The sequence below is a fragment of the Lipotes vexillifer genome, unplaced genomic scaffold, assembly GCF_000442215.2.
Source record: "Lipotes vexillifer unplaced genomic scaffold, Lipotes_vexillifer_v1.1 scaffold428, whole genome shotgun sequence".
Taxonomy (NCBI): Eukaryota; Metazoa; Chordata; class Mammalia; order Artiodactyla; family Lipotidae; genus Lipotes; species Lipotes vexillifer.
The window spans coordinates 451,783-471,733 of record NW_006781879.1 but is presented as its reverse complement, the minus strand read 5'-3'; the positions used below and the strand labels follow the sequence as shown (position 1 = coordinate 471,733).

At 36.1% G+C, this 19,951-nt stretch overlaps 1 protein-coding gene across 1 annotated transcript in view; it reads right to left on the bottom strand.

Annotated features, from left to right (window-relative positions):
• Positions 1 to 19,951, bottom strand: part of CDKAL1 (CDKAL1 threonylcarbamoyladenosine tRNA methylthiotransferase) — a 667,990-nt gene that overhangs the window by 350,925 nt on the left and 297,114 nt on the right. The window contains exon 9 of the mRNA XM_007454853.1: positions 16,692 to 16,795. Coding sequence (XP_007454915.1) covers positions 16,692 to 16,795 — 104 coding nt within the window. The remainder of the gene's footprint in view (positions 1 to 16,691; positions 16,796 to 19,951) is intronic.

The following is a 19,951-nucleotide window of genomic DNA, read 5'->3' as shown; positions in this document are numbered from 1 at the left end:
AACTCCCACAAAATGATCCACACTCCTGGTAAAGAATCACACTTCTACAAGTTAGAAATGACCTCAAATCAAAATAATTAAGTTTTTCAAACTTTTCAAATATTCATTTATTAAGACAGTAGATCATTATCATCTCCAAATCTCCAAATCCACAAAGGCTATACCACTAGTAATTGGCTTTCTTTTAGGTGACATCTTGGACACACAAAGATTTAGTCGTTTACAACTAAAAAATTACAAGGGACTTACTCTGCATCACACTGAGATAAATGCTGAGCTGCTGGCTAAACTCATTCATCAGATAAATGACTTGATCTTCCACTTTAGCCTCGAAACACAGCTACTCAAATACAAATACAAGCACCAGAAAGTTCAAACTGCTTCTTTCCACACTTTCAAAGTATCAAAAAATAGTTAAAAACACAAATGGTAAGTCTTGAATGCCAAAAGTCTACTATACAAGTCATTAATGCATGGCAAGTACAGTTTAATTTTAGCTAAGCGCAAAAAGGGTACTTTACATGAGGAGACTAGGATGGATTTGTAGAAACAGTTAAAAGCACACAGAGACAATAATAACTGTACTTGCAATCAGTGCTGGGAACCAACATCTTACTGCTTCAGTAATATTTCCATCTGTATGTAGCATTTCCTAGCACAGCTGCCATGATGCTAAAATGTTATTATGGTCATATTCAAACCATTATATCATCTGCAATCCCATAAAATAACAATTAACAGTATGTCTTCATTCAAACGATATATAGCTGAATTTTAAAGTTTCTAACCAATTTAATCACAATGGATACCACTCAGATGATTCCATTCACTTACCCATAACCTGACTATCTATAAAATAGCATCCTTAAGAATATTTGAGGGGTTAGAAAAGATACATTTAAACCAGAATAAAAATAAAATTCTGGTGTAAACCACAAAGCAAGATAGTCATGCTCCAAAGTCTTAATAGTTTTTTTTTTTCTGAAACAGTGTTTTTTTTCTTTGAATGTACTTGATATTTGATAGATATATTAGCTCTTGAGCATCATTTATCATGTTTATTTTTAATAGGGCTCCCTTAGAACAGCTGCCTAAGATGCTAATCTTTTCTTTTTTCTTGGGCCTTTTGTAAATATTTGAAATAGCTATTCATTAACAGTTGCACGTTTATTCAGTCCTGTTGTACGGCTTGTGAACTGGAATTAGCTTTTATTTTATTTTTTCTATCTGTTGGCCAGACTAGAGAAACCCTGCTGTTTGGGTTCAATCTGTCAAGGTTCAAATTATCCTCCAACTGAGAGCTAATCAAGGGCGTCTGACCTGGTTTGCAAATAAACTAGGAACAAAAGTGGGTTTATTTTTTCTTTCTTTGGAGCACTGGTTCTCAAAAAGTAAAGCCAAACAAGAGTGGGTCACAAATGCAATTGCCTAAAATTAAAAACAGACACAACTGGCAACTGAAGATGAACTGGATTTACTTGGCATTTCTGAAGTACCCAGTTTTGAAGCTATAAATCCACTTTTTAATAGGAATTGGTTTCCAAATAAATTTCAAATTAAAATTCACAGTTCATTTAATGCAAATCCGCAGCATGAGGAGAACATAGATTTTAGGCAATCAAGCTACTCTGATGGGTACACTGGAAACTTTAAGTATCTTCATGGATGCAAAGCCTCAAGATAATAGTTACATATAGTAGAACTAATCTTTCTGCATCATTAACATCATTACTATATTCATTTTACGTACATTTCTAAACTATGAAATATAGTTTTATTTTCTTTTAAACATTTTCAATCTCCAAACTTGAAAAGAACAGGTATTTTTACAAATTAAGCAGAGTTTGTTTTAAATGTACCTTAATGAACTACTTACTTAATGAATGTACTTAAATGTAGTCTGTTTACTGACACACATATTAAAATACTTTCTCCTAGTATGTTAAGGTAACTAGAACCTAAAATTACTGATTGGGTCTGATTTTCAGCATTCTGTTCTTTTTATAAGGTATCTAATCTTTTGGTTTGAAACAGCGACGCCAATGAAACTGAAAACCTGTGAAATGTGTCAGTGCCACCATTCAAGAACATTATGATTGCAATTCTACTAAGGGCCTCTCTCAAAATGATCCCAACTGATGAAATGATCCCAGTTACCATAATAAACTAAACTGCACTATAGCAACCAATGCATTTGCAATATCAAGTATTTGAGTACAACATCTTCCCGGAGGGGCAGCATGCTATAGTGCAAAGTACAATGGCCCATCCATCAGGAAAGCTCTATTTTATCACTCTTCTTCAGACATGCAGTGTAACCTCTCTCTGTGCTTCAGTGAAGCAGGGACAACAAGCACCAGCAGCTATAATTCACTAAGCAAATGTAAGGATGAACTGAAAAGCTACATGTAAAAGTACAAAGAACATCATTTGACATCCACTTCTTAGACAATTTTATTAATATAAGGGCCCACAAGAGAGCATAATGTCTGAATTATATTTATAATCACGCCTGTATTCATCACAAAAATCAGTATGACAAATAAGAATGAAAATAAAACAAAGAATAAAATCGGTGATGTGCAAACGTTCTATTTTATGTTTTTTGGTAGCAGAATATAATAACTACTAGGCAGCATATAAAACAAAATTTTCTTTGCTTAGGGATGGCAATTTGGCTTCCTGAGGTCCATATTTAAGAATAATTAGCAATACAGTGGCTGAATATGTGATCAGATGTCAAGAGTGAGCTGACACCCAATCTGAGAAATATCTTGCCCTACCTAAAATACACTGGTCCAAGGGTCCATTTATTTTTCCTTTTATATAAATTATTCTGAACAAGCCAGCCTCTTTTAAGCAGCACCTTACATTTTATCAAATTCTATATTTTAGTGAAGAAAAATATGTTTTTGCTTCATAACCTGCCATCAAGTCATACTTACAAATCACAAATTGCTTCTTGTAAATGTTCCAGGATTCACTACAGAAAATGTAAACTGTAAACAGCACTTCACTATCACAAATCTTCCACTTAATAGGTACTTGACAAATGTTTGTTAAATAAACAAATAATAGTAATAACAATTAAGATTAAATCCAACACTAACCTTGGCTAAAGTGCTACAGAAAACCTCATTCTCCTGTATTTACTCAAAAGTAAGTTATTTTAAACATCATCATTTTAAATCAAGAACTAGTCATCAAAAAGCAAAATGTTAGTCAATCAGAGCAAAAAAATTTACAGATTTTTGAAATTCATACGGAGAGGTATATTTTCATGCCACTGAAATATTTATGAATTTATACAAAGCATATATAGTATTTGAAAATTTAGTTGCAGAAATAATACCGCTGGAAACATTCAAATGCTGGGCTAATACAGTTAGAGAAATTATTTTTAAAATCTTTATTCAATTATTCTCCACTTAACATAGTGCCAAGCTTCTCCTACCCCCCTCCCTTTTTGCTAAAACTAATTACACAGTGAGTTATATCTCTAAGTCAGTACAACTGTAAATGAAGGTCAGACCATTGCATATAAATTATTTCTAATCTAACAAATAAAGCACAGATGTAGCCAGAGTGAACAAATATAGATACAAAAACAGAAATGAATTCACTTGCATATAATACGTAGCAACCCAATTTTTCAAAGAAAACAGCTATTATCTTTTTAAATCCAGTTTTCTTCAACATTTCCTATGCAGAACATTCACTTTGTTTCAAATATTATCTAGTTGGCCATTATTTGCTTATATGATATAGTATGGGTGTACATTAATATTCACAGAAAGAAACAGTCTGAACTGTGCCCAACCCACGTTATCCTCCCCAAATTACCTTCCATCTGTGAACAATCCATGTTTCTCTCATTACCAATCAAGGATACTGGCTGACTACTCCTTCAAACTCCAGGATCCACAGCCAGATATTGAGGAGGTTCAAGGGTTCAAAGGTTCTGAGAACATTTACTACTTCTAGTAGGTAAGATGAAAGACGAAGTTTCCAGTCTACAGTTATGAGAATCATAAGGGCATGTATCAAAAAACATTTACTGAACATTAATTGTGATATCAAGATAAGTAAGACCCAAGCAGTCCTTATCACAGAGATCACAGAGGAGGTAGAGAATACAAATATTTAAACAACTACACCTGGTAAGCACTATCACAGATGTATGAAATAAAAATTCTGTGTGACTGAAGAACAAATTATGAATGGTGAGAGATGACCACTGAAGAGGAGATTTAAGACTAAAATATGAAAGTTCGTGAGGACCAGCAGTATCAGTATCAACAGAGAACTTAAAACGCAAGTTCTCAGGCCCCACTCAAGACCCTCTAGAAACAAAATTTGCACGCTAACAAAATCTCCAGGTAATCTGTCCGCCCTTTAAAGTGTGAGCAGCACATCTACGGGCCAGTGTTTCTTCTTAAAAACAGCCAGGCATGGGCATGTGAAAGCATGTGAATACACACAGAACAGAAAAATAAAGAAAAATAAAATGGCAACAGCATTTTCTCTTTTCTGTTCCCCTTCCTCCTTCTTGCCCTCTTACTATATTGTTAAGAACAACAACAATAATAATAAGCAACCATTTATTATTCTCAAAGTATCAGATTTAGCATTACATTATCTTGTTTAATATTCATGCTGATTATCTAATGAGTATGCTTTACTCCTATTGCTCAGACAAAAAACTAAGCCTGAGAGAGAACAAACAGTTTTCTTAAGGGCACAGAGCTAATAAACTACGGAAACAGAATTTAACCCTTTCTGTTCTTAAGCAAAATGCCATGGTATCTAAGGCTTATCTGAATCACTGCTCTTAACACTCAGTGATATTATGGCTTACTTACTAAATTGCAGACTATAAGCTACATGGCCCTGTGATTTTTAACTCCCTCTATGCTAACAGTTCCTGGTGATATGCCAGCAATTGTTTAAACCATATCCTATTATTACCACCATATTTAGTTTCATGGAAAACAATCTTGAATATATTTGTTGAATATATATATACAATAATATTATATGGAATAAAAGGTATGGTAAATATAATAATGGCATTATGACATTTTAATACTAAAATATATTTTTAAAATATCTAACAAAATATACTTATTGCTGCAAAACACTACACAGAAAGTTAGTGGCTTAAAACAATAATTTATTATTGCTCCTAATTCTGCAATGTGGATTAGGTCCAGCTGGGCAGGTTTTCTTTGGATCAATGTGATAGTGGGAACATTCAATATGGCTTCTTCATTCACATCTGGAGTCTCAGTTAGAATATCTGTGGGCTGACTATGCATCTCTCTGTCCATATGATACTGCCAGTAGGGTTAGCTGGACCTCCCTCAAGGTGGCTTAGGGTTCCAACATTCCATAAGAACAAGCCCAAGTATACAAGTGCTTATCAAACTCTGCTTGCATAATGCTTTCTAATGTTCCATTGGCCTAAGCAAGACACATGACAAGCAGATAGTCAATGTGGAAGGGGTCTATCTACATGAAGCATGAATACTAGGAGGAGTGATTCAATGAGGGCCATTGAGTAGTAGTCTACCAGGATTTTTCAATAGTTTATCCACATGGTATTTAGAGAGAAGAAAACAGGAATTGTTGATTCCCTGGGTTTGTTAAATCTTAGATTCTAAAAGGTATTTATAAAATCTGTAAGTAATTACGAAACGTAAAATCAACTAAGCTTAAATATTTCAAATACTATTTATGACAAAAGTGGGTTTTTGTCCATTGCACACATAGCCTTTTATCCCTGAATCAAGTCCAGCACTCTGCAAGTGGCAAGCAATATGCCCCCTTCTAATTAATTAGCTAGGATTTTCTCCTATTTATTCCCCAAGTGCTTGGGTTTATTTTCTCTCTACTTTTCTGGTTTCAGACTCTGGTTTTGATTTCTGACTCAGATCTCTTTGTTTTGATGACTTCCTGGGCTACTTTTTTGAGTTCCACCATATTTCTGAGCTCTAATCATGCTGTATCAAATGCACATGCACACACACACATTCTGTATCAGGCCTGACTCATGAAACACTGCTACTGTCCCCACACACACCACTGAAGTCTGTCACTTCACACCCACTGAGGAAGGTATTTAGAGAAATCAAGTATGTATTTCCTAATAAGATGAACACGTAGGAGACCACTTATGTAGCTTACGTTGTTTATGCCGATATTCTTGACTGTAAATGGTACGTTTCTTCTCCACTTCCATTCAATATTTCGATCAAATGACTCGGTATTTGAGAATCAAGAAGGTTCTCTAGACAAGTTTCTAGAAGTGGTCCTCACAACACCTCTACCTGGGTCATTTGGAGCGAGTCATTTGAAAATGTAAATTCCCGGGTCTATGGCAGACCTAATGAATAGCAAATATGGCCAGATACTTGCATTTTAAATACATTTCCAAAGGTACAGTGGTTATTCTCAGAGACAGTAAAGTTTAAGAACCACTTCCATAGATGATTACTACCTCACCGTCATTCACCTTCCTTAACTAAAATCCAACAAGTCAAAAAAGATCTATGTGGAGTGTATAATCATCTAAGCCTTCATTCCTTCCCTTTTTCACTCAATACATTCTTTCATTAGATCTTTCTCATTCTGCCCCAATTACATTTTCACTGGTTAAATCCTCTTACCCCCAGGTTCTCACCCATACCAGAAATGAACTAAAGGGCATAGTATTTAAAGTCAGCAGTCTAAATCAAACTTTTCTTTCTTATACTACAAATAACAAGAAATGTGTTGGAACTCACAAAGAAATAAAAAGCATAACTGAGAGCAACAAATAGAAAGAAATACAGAAATTTATAACCTCTGCTGAACAGCCAAGGTCCCACTAACAAACATTTTTTTCACGCAGAAAACTGTGCTTGCCGCACCTGACATTGTGCAAGTATGTTTACTGCAATTTAATATCCACAGAAGCAGGAGAAGAAATTTAATAATTTTTCAGCTGGAATGAATTGACAGCCAGTGTTAGAAAACTGCATACTCTGCAGAATCAATAAAAGCTGCTGGCATCACAAAGTAGTACTTTTGCCCAGAAAACATCTCACAAAGGTCAGGTTTACAAACCACCAGGTAGCAGTATCACTTTCACATCTTTCCAGGGCTATTAAAATTCCATTAAACAACCTTCCAAAACTAACTTGCAGCCTTTAAAGTTCACCAAAATGATCCCAGAGACAGATCAGCCTCAGTTCAAACTCTGAAAGCAAACCCTTGGTTAACTTCTGTCCCCTTGTCCCCAAAAATCGTTTGCAGAATTCTGTTTCATAGAAGAAAAATATCAAAGCAAATATTTATTTATAACTAGAAACGTGGACCTACACGGATATACTCATTTGGTAAAATGACAGATACCCGTTAACTATCAGGAACTACTTTCCAAAAGTAAATTATTTCTCTGTTGCAAATCTTGGAAAGCTGCCACCACCACAGATAATCTGGTATCATAAAATCAAGCCTGTGTTATAAGACACAGTACTCAATTGTGAAGGAAGAGCAGCTGAAACTAAGCATTATCTCTTGCCCACTTTAGAAATATAGCTTTTCCAGGCTTTATTTTCATTGTAGGTTCCAAGTTGCATATGGAATTTCATCGAGTATAATCAATTCAGGATTAGCCACTCATTCAACATTTATTGAGCACCTACTAAACCCAAATACACACTGTCTGTCACCCATGCCTGGCCCGATGCCCTCCTGGCTCAGTCCCCCAGTGACCTGAAACCCAGATGGAAGGAGAGCGGGAACATTTGTTGCGAGGACGAAGAGCCTGCCTCTGAGTGGATGCTCGGCAAGAGTCTTTGTTAAGTACTTCAGGTTTCCTCCAAAGGGCACAAACTTCATTATTTGCTTATTTGATCTCAAAAGCAGATGGATGTGCACTCAGTCAAAACAGAATACAGGCACCTTAGGACCTTGACAGAGAGCAAAGAACTCTGCTGCCCTGCTGAAACCAAATGCCTGGCGGAAAGAATTGGGTTTCCAGTGGAAAATGGGCAGGCTATTTGTTCCTCTAAATCAGTGGTCTCCATATTTTAGAAAATCACTCTCCGGAATCACTTAAAGTTTTTTTTAAATGCATCTCCAGGGAGATGTATGTATGTATGTATTTATTTATTTATTTTATTATTTATTTTTGCGGTACGCGGGCCTCTCACTGTTGTGGCCTCTCCCGTTGCGGAGCACAGGCTCCGGATGCGTAGGCCCAGCGGCCATGACTCACGGGCCTAGCTGCTCCGCGGCATGTGGGATCTTCCTGGACCGGGGCACGAACCCGTGTTCCCTGCATCGGCAGGTGGACTCTCAACCACTGTGCCACCAGGGAAGCCCAAGGGAGATGTATTTATTAATGACACTCAAGCACTACTGTGCTAATATATTATATACAATATGAAACATACACCAAAAAACCTTTTAAGGAAGAGAAAATACAGATCAATATAAATTCTAGTATCTTCTCCCTGCACTCTGACATATCATCTCACTAAACGACCTCAGGCATGCAGACCCTAAGCTAGCAGCCTCCACAGCAGGATTCCTTTGTGGTGCCCAAGGGCTATGGAAGTGGGGTCAGATCACTAGAGTACCAAATACTTAGAATGTATTGTCTTAGCCTCCCAAGAAATGCTTTCAGAGTGTTATGCTTTACAGGGCACGCTGCAAGTTTTAACAAGGAATGCCAAAACATACAACTTTAAGAAACTCAGTAAGTGAGTTTGAGTGTTAAAGGGATGCTGTTGAGACCTAATGCATCTCTCAGTACTCCCTATAAGAGGTCACATGTGAAAATTTTCTTTCAAATCTAATGCCAAGTTGGGTTGTTTTTTTTCCTTATAGACTATATAAGCTTTTAAGAAAAGTTCAGAGTCGAAACTGCTTATCTGACTATGGCTTTCTTTCCCGTGTTCCAATGCTGCACCAAGTCTTGACTTTCCTCATCTCCTTTCCCAAGGTCTCATTATTTTATATGGTTTTCATACTTACTTGCATTCTTGCAGGTTGTTTTGTGGAACAAAATAGAGTAAAAAAGATAAAACTCACCAGTAACAGTGGGGGATGGATATAAAAACGTATTCCCAGAAGCTCCAAATTTTCCGTACTTTGGATTACATGTACTCTGAACTACGAAAGCTTAGAGAATTATGAACAGATGTCATTTCGTAAAACAGCCTTGGGACTGCATCCTTGTTTCCCACAGCAGAGATAAGCAAACCGCACCACTGGCCTCCCTATCTTATTGGCAGAAGTAATGAAAGGCTGATTATAATAATGTATTGTTATCACCGCTTTTCTAAAGCATGTGCCTATCAGGAGAAATATGAACTGTTTCGAATAAACGTTCAATAAATATTTGTTGAATGAATGGCAAAATAACAACTATATAGTTCCAATAGTTACTGCAGTTAAAGAATCACTGTTTGGTTTCTTTCTTTCACAGACCTCTAGCATCACATAAACCTTAAGATTAAGGATGGCAAGTGGATTTCATCTGGAATACTAAGCAGTGGCTAATGAGAACTCTGTATTAAGAGGGATTCTTCGCGGAAAGCCTGGTTGATCAGTAAAGGATGCCTGGAGTTGGAAGGCAGAGGCGCAGCACAAGGGCTGCCAATTTGCTGACACCACCCTGACAGATAACGGATGTTTTCAAAATGTAGAGATATTTAAGTTAAAAGGCTCAATGGTTTTTGCCATCTGAAGACTTGCTTCCTGGTTCTGTGTACTTTTAATTTTCATTAGTCCAACTGGCTACTCTGTCCTCCTAAACTAGGAGGAGCTCCTTGGAGACAAGGTCCCCATCTTTTCCACCTTTTTAATTCCCACACAGCACAGTAAATAAACACTCATAAAATGCCAGCTGACCCTTTTGTGATACCTGGAGATAACAAAAATCACTGAGCCTTTTCACTAAATAAGCACCACTGGATTTTGAAACCAGCCATCTACTAGCAGGGTGGTGTCTGCAAATTAACAACACACTGTTCTGACCTGCCAACCTCCCTAACCTGGCTCATTCTTTTTTTTTTCTTTAATTAAATTTTATTGGAGTATAGTTGCTTTATTGTTGTGTTAGTTTCTACTGTACAACAAAGTGAGTCAGCTATAGGTATACATATATCCCCTCTTTTTTGGATTTCCTTCCCATTTAGGTCACCACAGAGCAATGAGTAGAGTTCCCTGTGCTACATGGCTCATTCTTTACTAATCAACCAGGGTTTCCTCCCCACAATCCCTCTAGAGGTCAAGAGGGTCAGTTCATTCATTATCTAAACTAGTAGTTCTCAATTCAAGTTCTCAACTCTGGCTTATATGTTAGAATCAACTATATTTTAGAAAATGCAGGGCCTCCCAATCCACAGAAATGATGATGCAGTACTCAGCAATGGGACACAGACACCAGTGTGGTTTTGGTTTTATAAAATTTCCACGTGACTAAAATGAACAGCTAGACTGATAATACTAATCTATTCTAGATCAACATTAGTTTCTAAAGACTACATCCATCTCTTATGAATTTATGATGTGTATTAGCATATTAGAGACAATAGGAAGTTCCCAATAACGTCTCATTTACTTTAAGTTAGCTTTCTCCAAAGTTGACCATTAAACCGTTATTCAAACACGGCCACTCCCATTCATTCATGTACTGTCTGTAGCTGCTTTTATGCTAGAAGGACAAAAATGAACAGTTGCAGCAGACACCTTGTAGCACACAAAGCCTAAAATATTTACGATCTGGCCCTTTAAGAAAACATCTTCCAGCCCTGGACTGGTGTACTTAAGGATACACCAGAGAAATACTAAACTACACCAGCCAATTCAGGCCGAATCCTAAAGGTTCTGAGGAAAGGCCTCAGAAGCAAGGGCTCATTAAACAGGGCCCCACCTCTACTTCAATCTTGGCAGTTCTGCTTTCACTTTTCAAAATTCAGTTGAAGAAAGTTCCTTTATTGCTAAGAAAACTTTGAACACCACTGACTTAGAAACTCAAAGGTTTGAAGAGGCAAGAACCAAGTAAATCATACTCTGGTCTGCCACAGATAGCCTTAACTAACATTCTCTGAAATAAGAGTGATTAATCTCAGCTTATTTAAACTAAATATCTGAAAAACAGCTCTTTAGGCATCAGATCTCCCTATCAAGTTATATGTATTATGTACATTACATTTATTTAGCTCCCCCCATTAAAATGTCTTTATAAGTTATAGTTTAATATTATATTGGGGGATTTGTAAGAATCAACAGAAGAAAAGACAACGTAGAAACTATATCTTAAAATTCTACACACTGCCAGCTAAAGGCATTTCTATTATATTTGTCAATGTCTCTTAGAAAAGGCTATAAGAAAATAATTCTTCTTAGTGTTTACAGCCTAGAAACATGAAGATTTCTCATTATAAACTATATCCTTGGGACTTCACTGGTGGTGCAGTGGTTAAGAATCTGCCTGTCAATGTAGGTAGGGGACACGGGTTCGATCCCCATTCCAGGAAGATCCCACTTGCTGTGGAACAACTAAGCCCGTGCGCCACAACTACTGAGCCTGCACTCTAGAGCCCGCGAGTCACAACTACAGAGTCCGTGCACCACAGCTACTGAAGCCCACGTGCCGTAGAAGCCCGCCCGCCACAACAAGAGGAGCCACCACAATGAGAAGCCCGTGTGCAACAAAGAACCAACAGAGCCAAAAATAAATTAATTAATTAATTAAAAAATATATATCCTTCCTTTTATACATTCATACAAGTTATATAAATCACCCTATCTCCTTATTCTTTGGGACAGCCAAGATTCACCAGTTGGTATAATTATCTTCCCTCTTGAAACATAACAGCATTTCATACACCCTTTATTTTCATGGTCTATTTACATACAATCATTTAATGTAAGCTTCCTAAAATCCCTTTTTGGAAGTTGACAATGCATAACAAATATGTACAGTAACATTATTAATCCTATAGAAGAAATAGATTTCTCAATTTGAACACAGCACAAATGAAAAGATAAAGGAATAAAGACATTTAAATAACTGCCATATAAATTAATAGGATGCAATTACTGGTCACTTTTTAAGCTTAGATGAAAATCAATATACAGTACTCAATGCTAAAGGTGATAAGTCAAATGCAACAGCTCAACAATCTGAAGTTTATACACCAGAAAATCAAATATTGCTCATATCCTTTCCTATCTAAAAGGGCAGGAAGCAATGTTTTCCAGCTGCACTGCATAATTAATCTCATACACAATAGACAGTATCTTTGCAAGTCTTGAAATAAAACAGAATTCATTTCATAAAATTCCAACATTAATCTTGAAATCACTAAGCATCGAGAAATTTTCTCCTTGCCCTGAATATTTCATCTTAATTTATTTACCTTTCCATAACTGGTTTATGCCACTTATCTTGTGGGGGACGTTCAGATTTATGAGGGAGAAAAAAAGTAGCAACACAGAAATGAGATCTAGAAAAGCACATGAGAGCTATAAAAACAGCTCATCCATCATCTCTACATTTTGATTCCAGAGACAGCAGTGAAAGGTGTTGTTTCCACACCACTCACCCAGCACACTTAAAAAGGTTTGCTCCATCACTTATACAACTGAAACTGATTGATTAGTTGCTAGAGAAAAATCAATACAAATATCCTAGAAAATACTAGCTTGTAAATTCATTCTGGCCCCAACAAAGTATAGGTCATTGCTTGACATGTTTTTCTAGATGTCTAAAATGCAACCATGTCAAACCCCAGCCCCCAAAGACTAGGAATTTTTAAAACCTAAAGTCCGGCATAGGTGAGGAAGTGAGGGGAGAGGTTTCCCAATGGTCTGTTAGAACAATGTGATGATACCCAGAAATTAACCTGGTAAGTATTACACTCATATGCAGAACTGCCCACAAAAATGATACACACACTGAGAAGGTAAAAATAGTCCATGAAAATGTCAAGGGGCTAGGATAAGTCAAAAAAAAGCTAGGAAACCAATGAAATATAAACTATATTTTTTGCATAAAAGGTAAACTAAAGTTTCCATTCAAAAATATAAACAATTTTATTTAATGATATCCATTCAAAAGTTAAAGAGCTCCCTTTCTCATTCCTGGCCGCTGAATGTATAGTCAGTATATTTTTAGTACTTTAGGAAACCATTTTATATTCAGAATGATTTCATGATTATTTCAGAATCTCTTCTGAATGCTCCCTTGCCTATGGGTTAGCCCTAGTCTCTTCACTCATTACACTTCTAAGAAATAAGTGTTTATAAAATGTTTCATAAATATGCTACTCAGAAAGAAATTGTGATCTTAGTGTAATAGTCTGTCACGTGACTGGCAACCGGGATTGCAATCCCTATTCTACAATTGGTGTAGAGTTTTTTTTAAAATCACTTTGTATTTGTGACACACAGTCATTTAAAACTTCAAGAAAAAGAAAGAAAGGAAATGCAATTTTCAGTTGGGAAATTTAACTTACACTGACAGGACGGCTTTAAACATAGCACTAAAATTTACTGACAGCATATTTACACTTTTCATCTTAGAGTAAATTTTCAAAGAATCATAATGTTTATTATTGATTATAGGACAATTTAATAATGGTATGATGTAGAATTTAAGGGGCTCTGACCCCCCCCAAACGTTCCTAATATCTGAATTACTAGAGAACGAATTACACAGAAGTCACAGGAATACGAAAAACGGGTTATTTCTTCTATTACATTTAACTTCATAATTATTCTTCACACTTTTATTTTTTTATTTATTTATTTAAAAAAATTTTTGGCCATGCCGCATGGCATAAGGGACCTTAGTTCCCTGACCAGGAATCAAACCTGCGCCTTCTGCGGTGGAAGCAGAGTCTTAACCACTAGACCACCAAGCAAGTCCCTTCTTCACAATTTTAAAACTCAAACATAGGAATCCTGTAAGACCATTATGATCCCAATGTCTTCTGCAGGAAAAAAGACAATGCTGCTAACTCAATGTCTTTAAAATGTGAGCTTATAGACTGCTATTTCCTATTGTGAGATTATAAGACCATCCTTAGCATGAATTTGCAATTCTCAAATTAAGAAAATAAAAGGTAATTGTCATACTAGTTTCTATCTATAGAGACATTTTTCATAAGACATATTTTAAAAGCAAAAGAAAATTTGTCTTTTGATTCTAATCATTAAATGTTCCAATATTAGATGTTCCAATATTCTCACTCAAAATTAGACTTCTCTTGTTGGATTTATTTTAAATTCCTTCAGTTTAAGTAACATGACTTCTTCATAATAAGGACACAACCAATTATTTCATGTAAGTTATCTCAAATTCAAGCAACACTTAATGTCACAGTAATGAGAAAACCATGGCTTGTATATAGGTCAAGTACCTTGGTCAGATCATGTGGCTGGTAAGCAGCAGAGCACTGTTTTGAATTCAAACTCTCCTATGGCAAAGAGCATCTTAGGACTTAAAACTGCCTAAACACACTGGCTTACCTAGAAAGTTATGACCTCGATATTTTAGTAACAGTTCCCCATAGCAATAAAATGAGCCTGCCAGTCTGAAAACTAGCCTTCCATTTCAACCCTAATATTCAGATAACAAGACAAAAGAAAAAATTTACACCTGCTACTGGGCATACACCCAGAGAAAACCATAATTCAAAAAGACACATGCACTCCAGTGTTCATTACAGCACTATTTACAATAGCCAGGTCATGGAAGCAACCTAAATGCCCATCGACAGACGAATGGATAAAGAAGATGTGGTAGTACATATTTACGATGGAATATTACTCAGCCATAAAAAGGAATGAAACTGGGTCATTTGTAAATACGTGGATGGACCTAGAGACTGTCATACAGAGTGAAATAAGTCAGAAAGAGAAAAACAAATATCGTATATTAACGCAGATATGTGGAATCTAGAAAAATGATACAGATGAACCGATTTGCAGGGCAGAAATAGAGACAGATGTAGAGAACAAACATACGGACACCAAGGGGGGAAAATGGCAGGGGGGTGGTGGTGGTGGTGGGATGAATTGGGAGATTGGGATTGACACATACACACTAATATGTATAAAATAGATAACTAATAAGAACCTTCTGTATAAAAAATAAATAAAATAAAATTCAAAAGGAAAAGAAAAACTTTACATTGAAAACGTTCCTTGGTTGGGAATAACCGAGCACATACGTATCTACTGATGATGATGAAAGTAGTATTAAATAAACCTCTTCTAATACTTTCTCTATAAATAGCCACTAAGTCACTGCTAACCTCTGATATATTCTTTGAATCACTCACCTTAACCAGCAAAGTCACTTGTATTTGTAATTTGAATACCTTCCAATTTGCAGAGTTAGGTGGATAGATCATATAGTTTTAACATCTCCATTATCCAACAGATATATGGAAAAACAAATACTAAGTAAGAATGCCAACAAAGGGATCATTTTTCAAATAAAGTAGGTTTCTGTGCAAATTCATGCCCTTTCTGAAAAATCCTTAAAGTAGCCATGTTGCAGAAAAGACAACCACCCAGACTTTTCCTAAGATTAGACAATTACCTGGCTCTGAAAACAAACAACTGCAAGAGTCAGTGAGTTTCCATTTCTTTCTTTCAATACAAGCTGAATGTGAACAGAGGAGGGGACTGTGATAAGAATATAAAGGTAGAAAAAAAAATTGTTGAGACGTGTTAGATTAATCAAGGGTGTTTTTCTCTCTGCTATAAAGAGCATTTCAAATTCATGTTGATAAAAGCTTTAGACTGAATAAGTTTGTTTGGAACTCATACATTCTGAGATTCAGGATGTGAAGTACTGAAAGTAGCACTCCAAGTTACTTGCTAAAAGGAAAAGTACGTTACCAATAACTACTAACCAACAAGATTATGAGACAATAGATTATCTCATGTTGGTTATAAAAACACATCAATGTTATATACACATATTATAAGCCAAGGCAAAAGGGGCAATTTATGGTTATGTATCAACACAACTGTGACTCAACACAACTGAGACTCGTGCTACAGGTACGTCTTACTATATGCTGAGAGATACCTAGGCAATCACATTTTCCAGCAAGTGATGATTCAAAAGTAGCTGGCCACCCACACAAAAATTGTTCTCATTAGGACTCTCTATCAGTACCAATATTTACTGCCCCACAGCAGTCCTGTGGATGACGAGGGTTACCTCTACTGGCTCATAGTAAAACCTACCTTCTCTTTCCAAAACTCCTGGCAACCCTTATTAGCTCTATTTTCTGAATGGTCCAAGAATTACCAAAGAAAGAGGGAGAAATCTTGCGTATTTCACTCAGTCCACAAAAGTCTTATTAACACACAACAGAAGGTCATGGCTTTCATTTTTCTATTTTTGTCTCTTCCATGGAATATAAAGATAGGTGATGAATTTCAAAATATGTCACTTACCTTAGAGTCATAAGAAAACAGAAGAGTGGTGAAAGGGGAGTTATGTGAATATTATAACCTGAATCTGGTAACATCTTCTATTAGATAAGCTGAAATATTTGTAAACTCTTCAGAAAGCTAAAGAAGCATGTATCTAAAGTGAACTGTTACTTAGAAGACTATTATAATTTATTAAGAAGACTATAATCACACAGAATTCTAGAAACTCTTACCTTGAAAAGACTGTTTGGCTCTATCTACTAACTCATCAACTGGATAACTGGCCAAATTTCCTCTGGCGTGTTTAGTTTTGCAGTAGGTACAAGCATTGAGACACCTGTTCAAACGACAGCAATAAATAAAGTTAAAATTTTAAAGACAGTGCACACTTAACACGGGAAAAAATATCCAAAACATACACCAAAGTGCTGTTTTAGTATCATTTGCCAGGTTATGTAAGAGACATAAAAAATGAATATCTACCATGCTTCATATTTATTTTATTTCCACCAGGCACAGAAATCTGCAATTTGCAATTCTGTTAAGTTTCAACTATTCAAGAAGATTGTACAAATCCCATATTATCTTCAAATGCACACATTAATGTGGAAACAAAAATGATAAATGCTTACAATGGTTAATCAAAACAAATTAAAGATTCACTTTTAAAACCAATGACATTTATTTGGCTATCATAAAACTAAAATTTTAGTATCACTTATATATACTGTATTATTCATAAATGAAAAAGCTTTTCATTTAACTTTTAACTAATGATTTAAGAACAAACAGGCAGGGACTTCCCTGGTGGCACAGTGGTTAAGAATCTGCCTGCCAATGCAGGGGACATGGATTTGATCCCTGGTCCGGAAAGATCCCACATGCCACGGAGCAGCTAAGTCCATGTGCCAGAACTACTGAGCCTGCGCTCTGGAGCCTGCGAGCCACAACTACTGAGCACACACACCATAACTACTGAAGACCGCGCACCCTAGAGCCCGCACGCTGCAACTACTGAGCCCACGTTCTGCAACTACTGAAGCCCATGCACCTAGAGCCTGTGCTCTGCAATGAAGAGTAGGCCCCGCTCGCAGCAACAAAGACCCAATGCAGCCAAATAAATAAATAAAATTTTAAAAAAGAATAAATAGGCAGTACAGAATTCTCATAAGAAAGTACACCCTAAGAAATCTTCAGATAACATTTTTAACTCCTTGAAATCAGAAAAAAAAAAATTAAAACATGTCCAGTGAATGCTCTTTGGGATTATATTAGTCAAAGTAAAGAAGAATAATGACAACATTAATTTTAAAAAAATCAAAAAATAGGATTAATTCCCAAAATACTTCAGACATGATACAGAATTGTTTTTTAAAAACTAAAATGTTGGACTTCCCTGGTGGCGCAGTAGTCAAGAATCTGCCTGCCAATGCAGGGGACACGGGTTTGAGCCCTGGTCTGGGAAGATCCCACATGCTGCAGAGCAACTAAGCCCATGCACCAGAACTACTGAGCCTGAGCTCTAGAGCCCACAAGCCACAACTACTGAGTCCGTGTGCCACAACTACTGAAGCCCACATGCCTAGAGCCCGTGCTCCACAACAAGAGAAGCCACCGCAACGAGAAGCCCGCTCACCACAACAAAGAGTAGCTCCTGCTCGCCGCAACTAGAGAAAGCCCACACGCAGCAATGAAGACCCAATGCAGCCAGAAATAAATAAATTAATTAATTAAAAAAAAAAAACTAAAATGTTTGCCCTACTCTTATAATTTAAAAATAGTTTAAATAAATTTTCTTATTATAAAATTAAAGAAAAACAATTACATATAATAAGATATTCTTATGCCAGAAAGATAAGGCTCAACAACATTGAACAAAACGAAGAATAACATTTCAATGATTCAACTGCTATAATAAATAGCAAGGTTTTAAAAGACCATCATTATACAAATGCTTTAAAATTTCAAACAGAGGAAAACTGAACTTTTAATAATTATAACTGGCCAATGTGTAATTCTGTTAATATATGACTTTAAAATACATATAAATCATTGAACTCAGGAAGCAACAATGTAATGCTTAATTTCTAATTATTTTTGCATGGAGCTCTTAAGTGAAACAACACACACATTTTGATTTTTAACTGACCACATGTTCTTAAACAGCTAACATTCCTTTCTTCCTAAGCCATTTACACACACACACACACACACACACACACACACACAAATAAATTGTGGCCTCTCTCTTATGAATAGAGGTTCCAGTCTCCCAATTGTTATATGTCTTCACTTTTCAATTTCCATCTGTTCCATAACAAGGGCAAAAAGAAAACTGGTTTTTTTTTTGGCTTCTCCTTGGGAGAGTAACTCACTTTTGTTTAGCCCTGATTGAGCACCACGCATTTTGCTAGATGTTTTACATACATTATCTCATTTAACTCTTCTAGAGTTGATGTTACTATCTCCATCTTACAGATGAAGAATCTGCTAATAAAAAGTCAGATAATACGGCTCATTCCACAGAAAAACAAAGGAGCATAAGATACTGTATACTATGAACAACTACACACCAACTAACTGAACAACCTAGAGTAAATAAATAAACTAGAAATGTACAACCCACCAAGACTAAATCATGATCCCATTTACAACAGCAAAAACAACAAAATACCCAGGAATTAATGTAACCAAGAAGGTGAAAGAGCTGTACAATGAGAAGTTTAAGACATTGATGAAAGAAAAAAAAAAAAATCACCAAAGCTGGAGGCATCACAGTTCCTGATTTCAAACTATATTACAGAGCTATAGTAATCAAAACAGTAGGTGCTGGTGTAAAAACAGGCAAATAGACCAACATAAAAGAATTGAGAGCCCAGGAATAAACTCATGCATATACAGTCAACTAACATTTGACAAAGGAGCCAAGAATACTCAATGGAGAAAAGATAGTCTATTCAACAAATAGTGCTGGGGAAATTGGATGTTCATATGCAAAAGAATGAAACTATCACTAACTTATACAATTGACAAGAATTAATTCAAAATGGATTAAAGACAAATGTAAGTCCAGAAACCATAACACTCCTAGAAGAAAACACAGGGAAACAGCTCCTTGACATTGTTCTTGGCAATTTTTTTTTTTTTGATATGACACCTAAAGCACAAGTAACAGAAGCAAAAATAAGCAAGTTGGACTGCATCAAACTAAAAAGCTTCTGCACAGCAAAGGAAACAATCAACAAAATGAAAAGGCAACCAACAGAATGGGAGAAAATATTTTCAAACCATATATCTGATTCATAATAAATTCATAATAATATATGATTATTACTCTACAATAAGGGATTCATGATATCTGGTAAGGGGTTAATATATGAAATATATTTTTAAAAACTCATACACCTCGGGCTTCCCTGGTGGCGCAGTGCTTGAGAGTCCGCCTGCCGATGCAGGAGACGCGGGGTCGTGCCCCGTTTCGGGGAAATCCCCC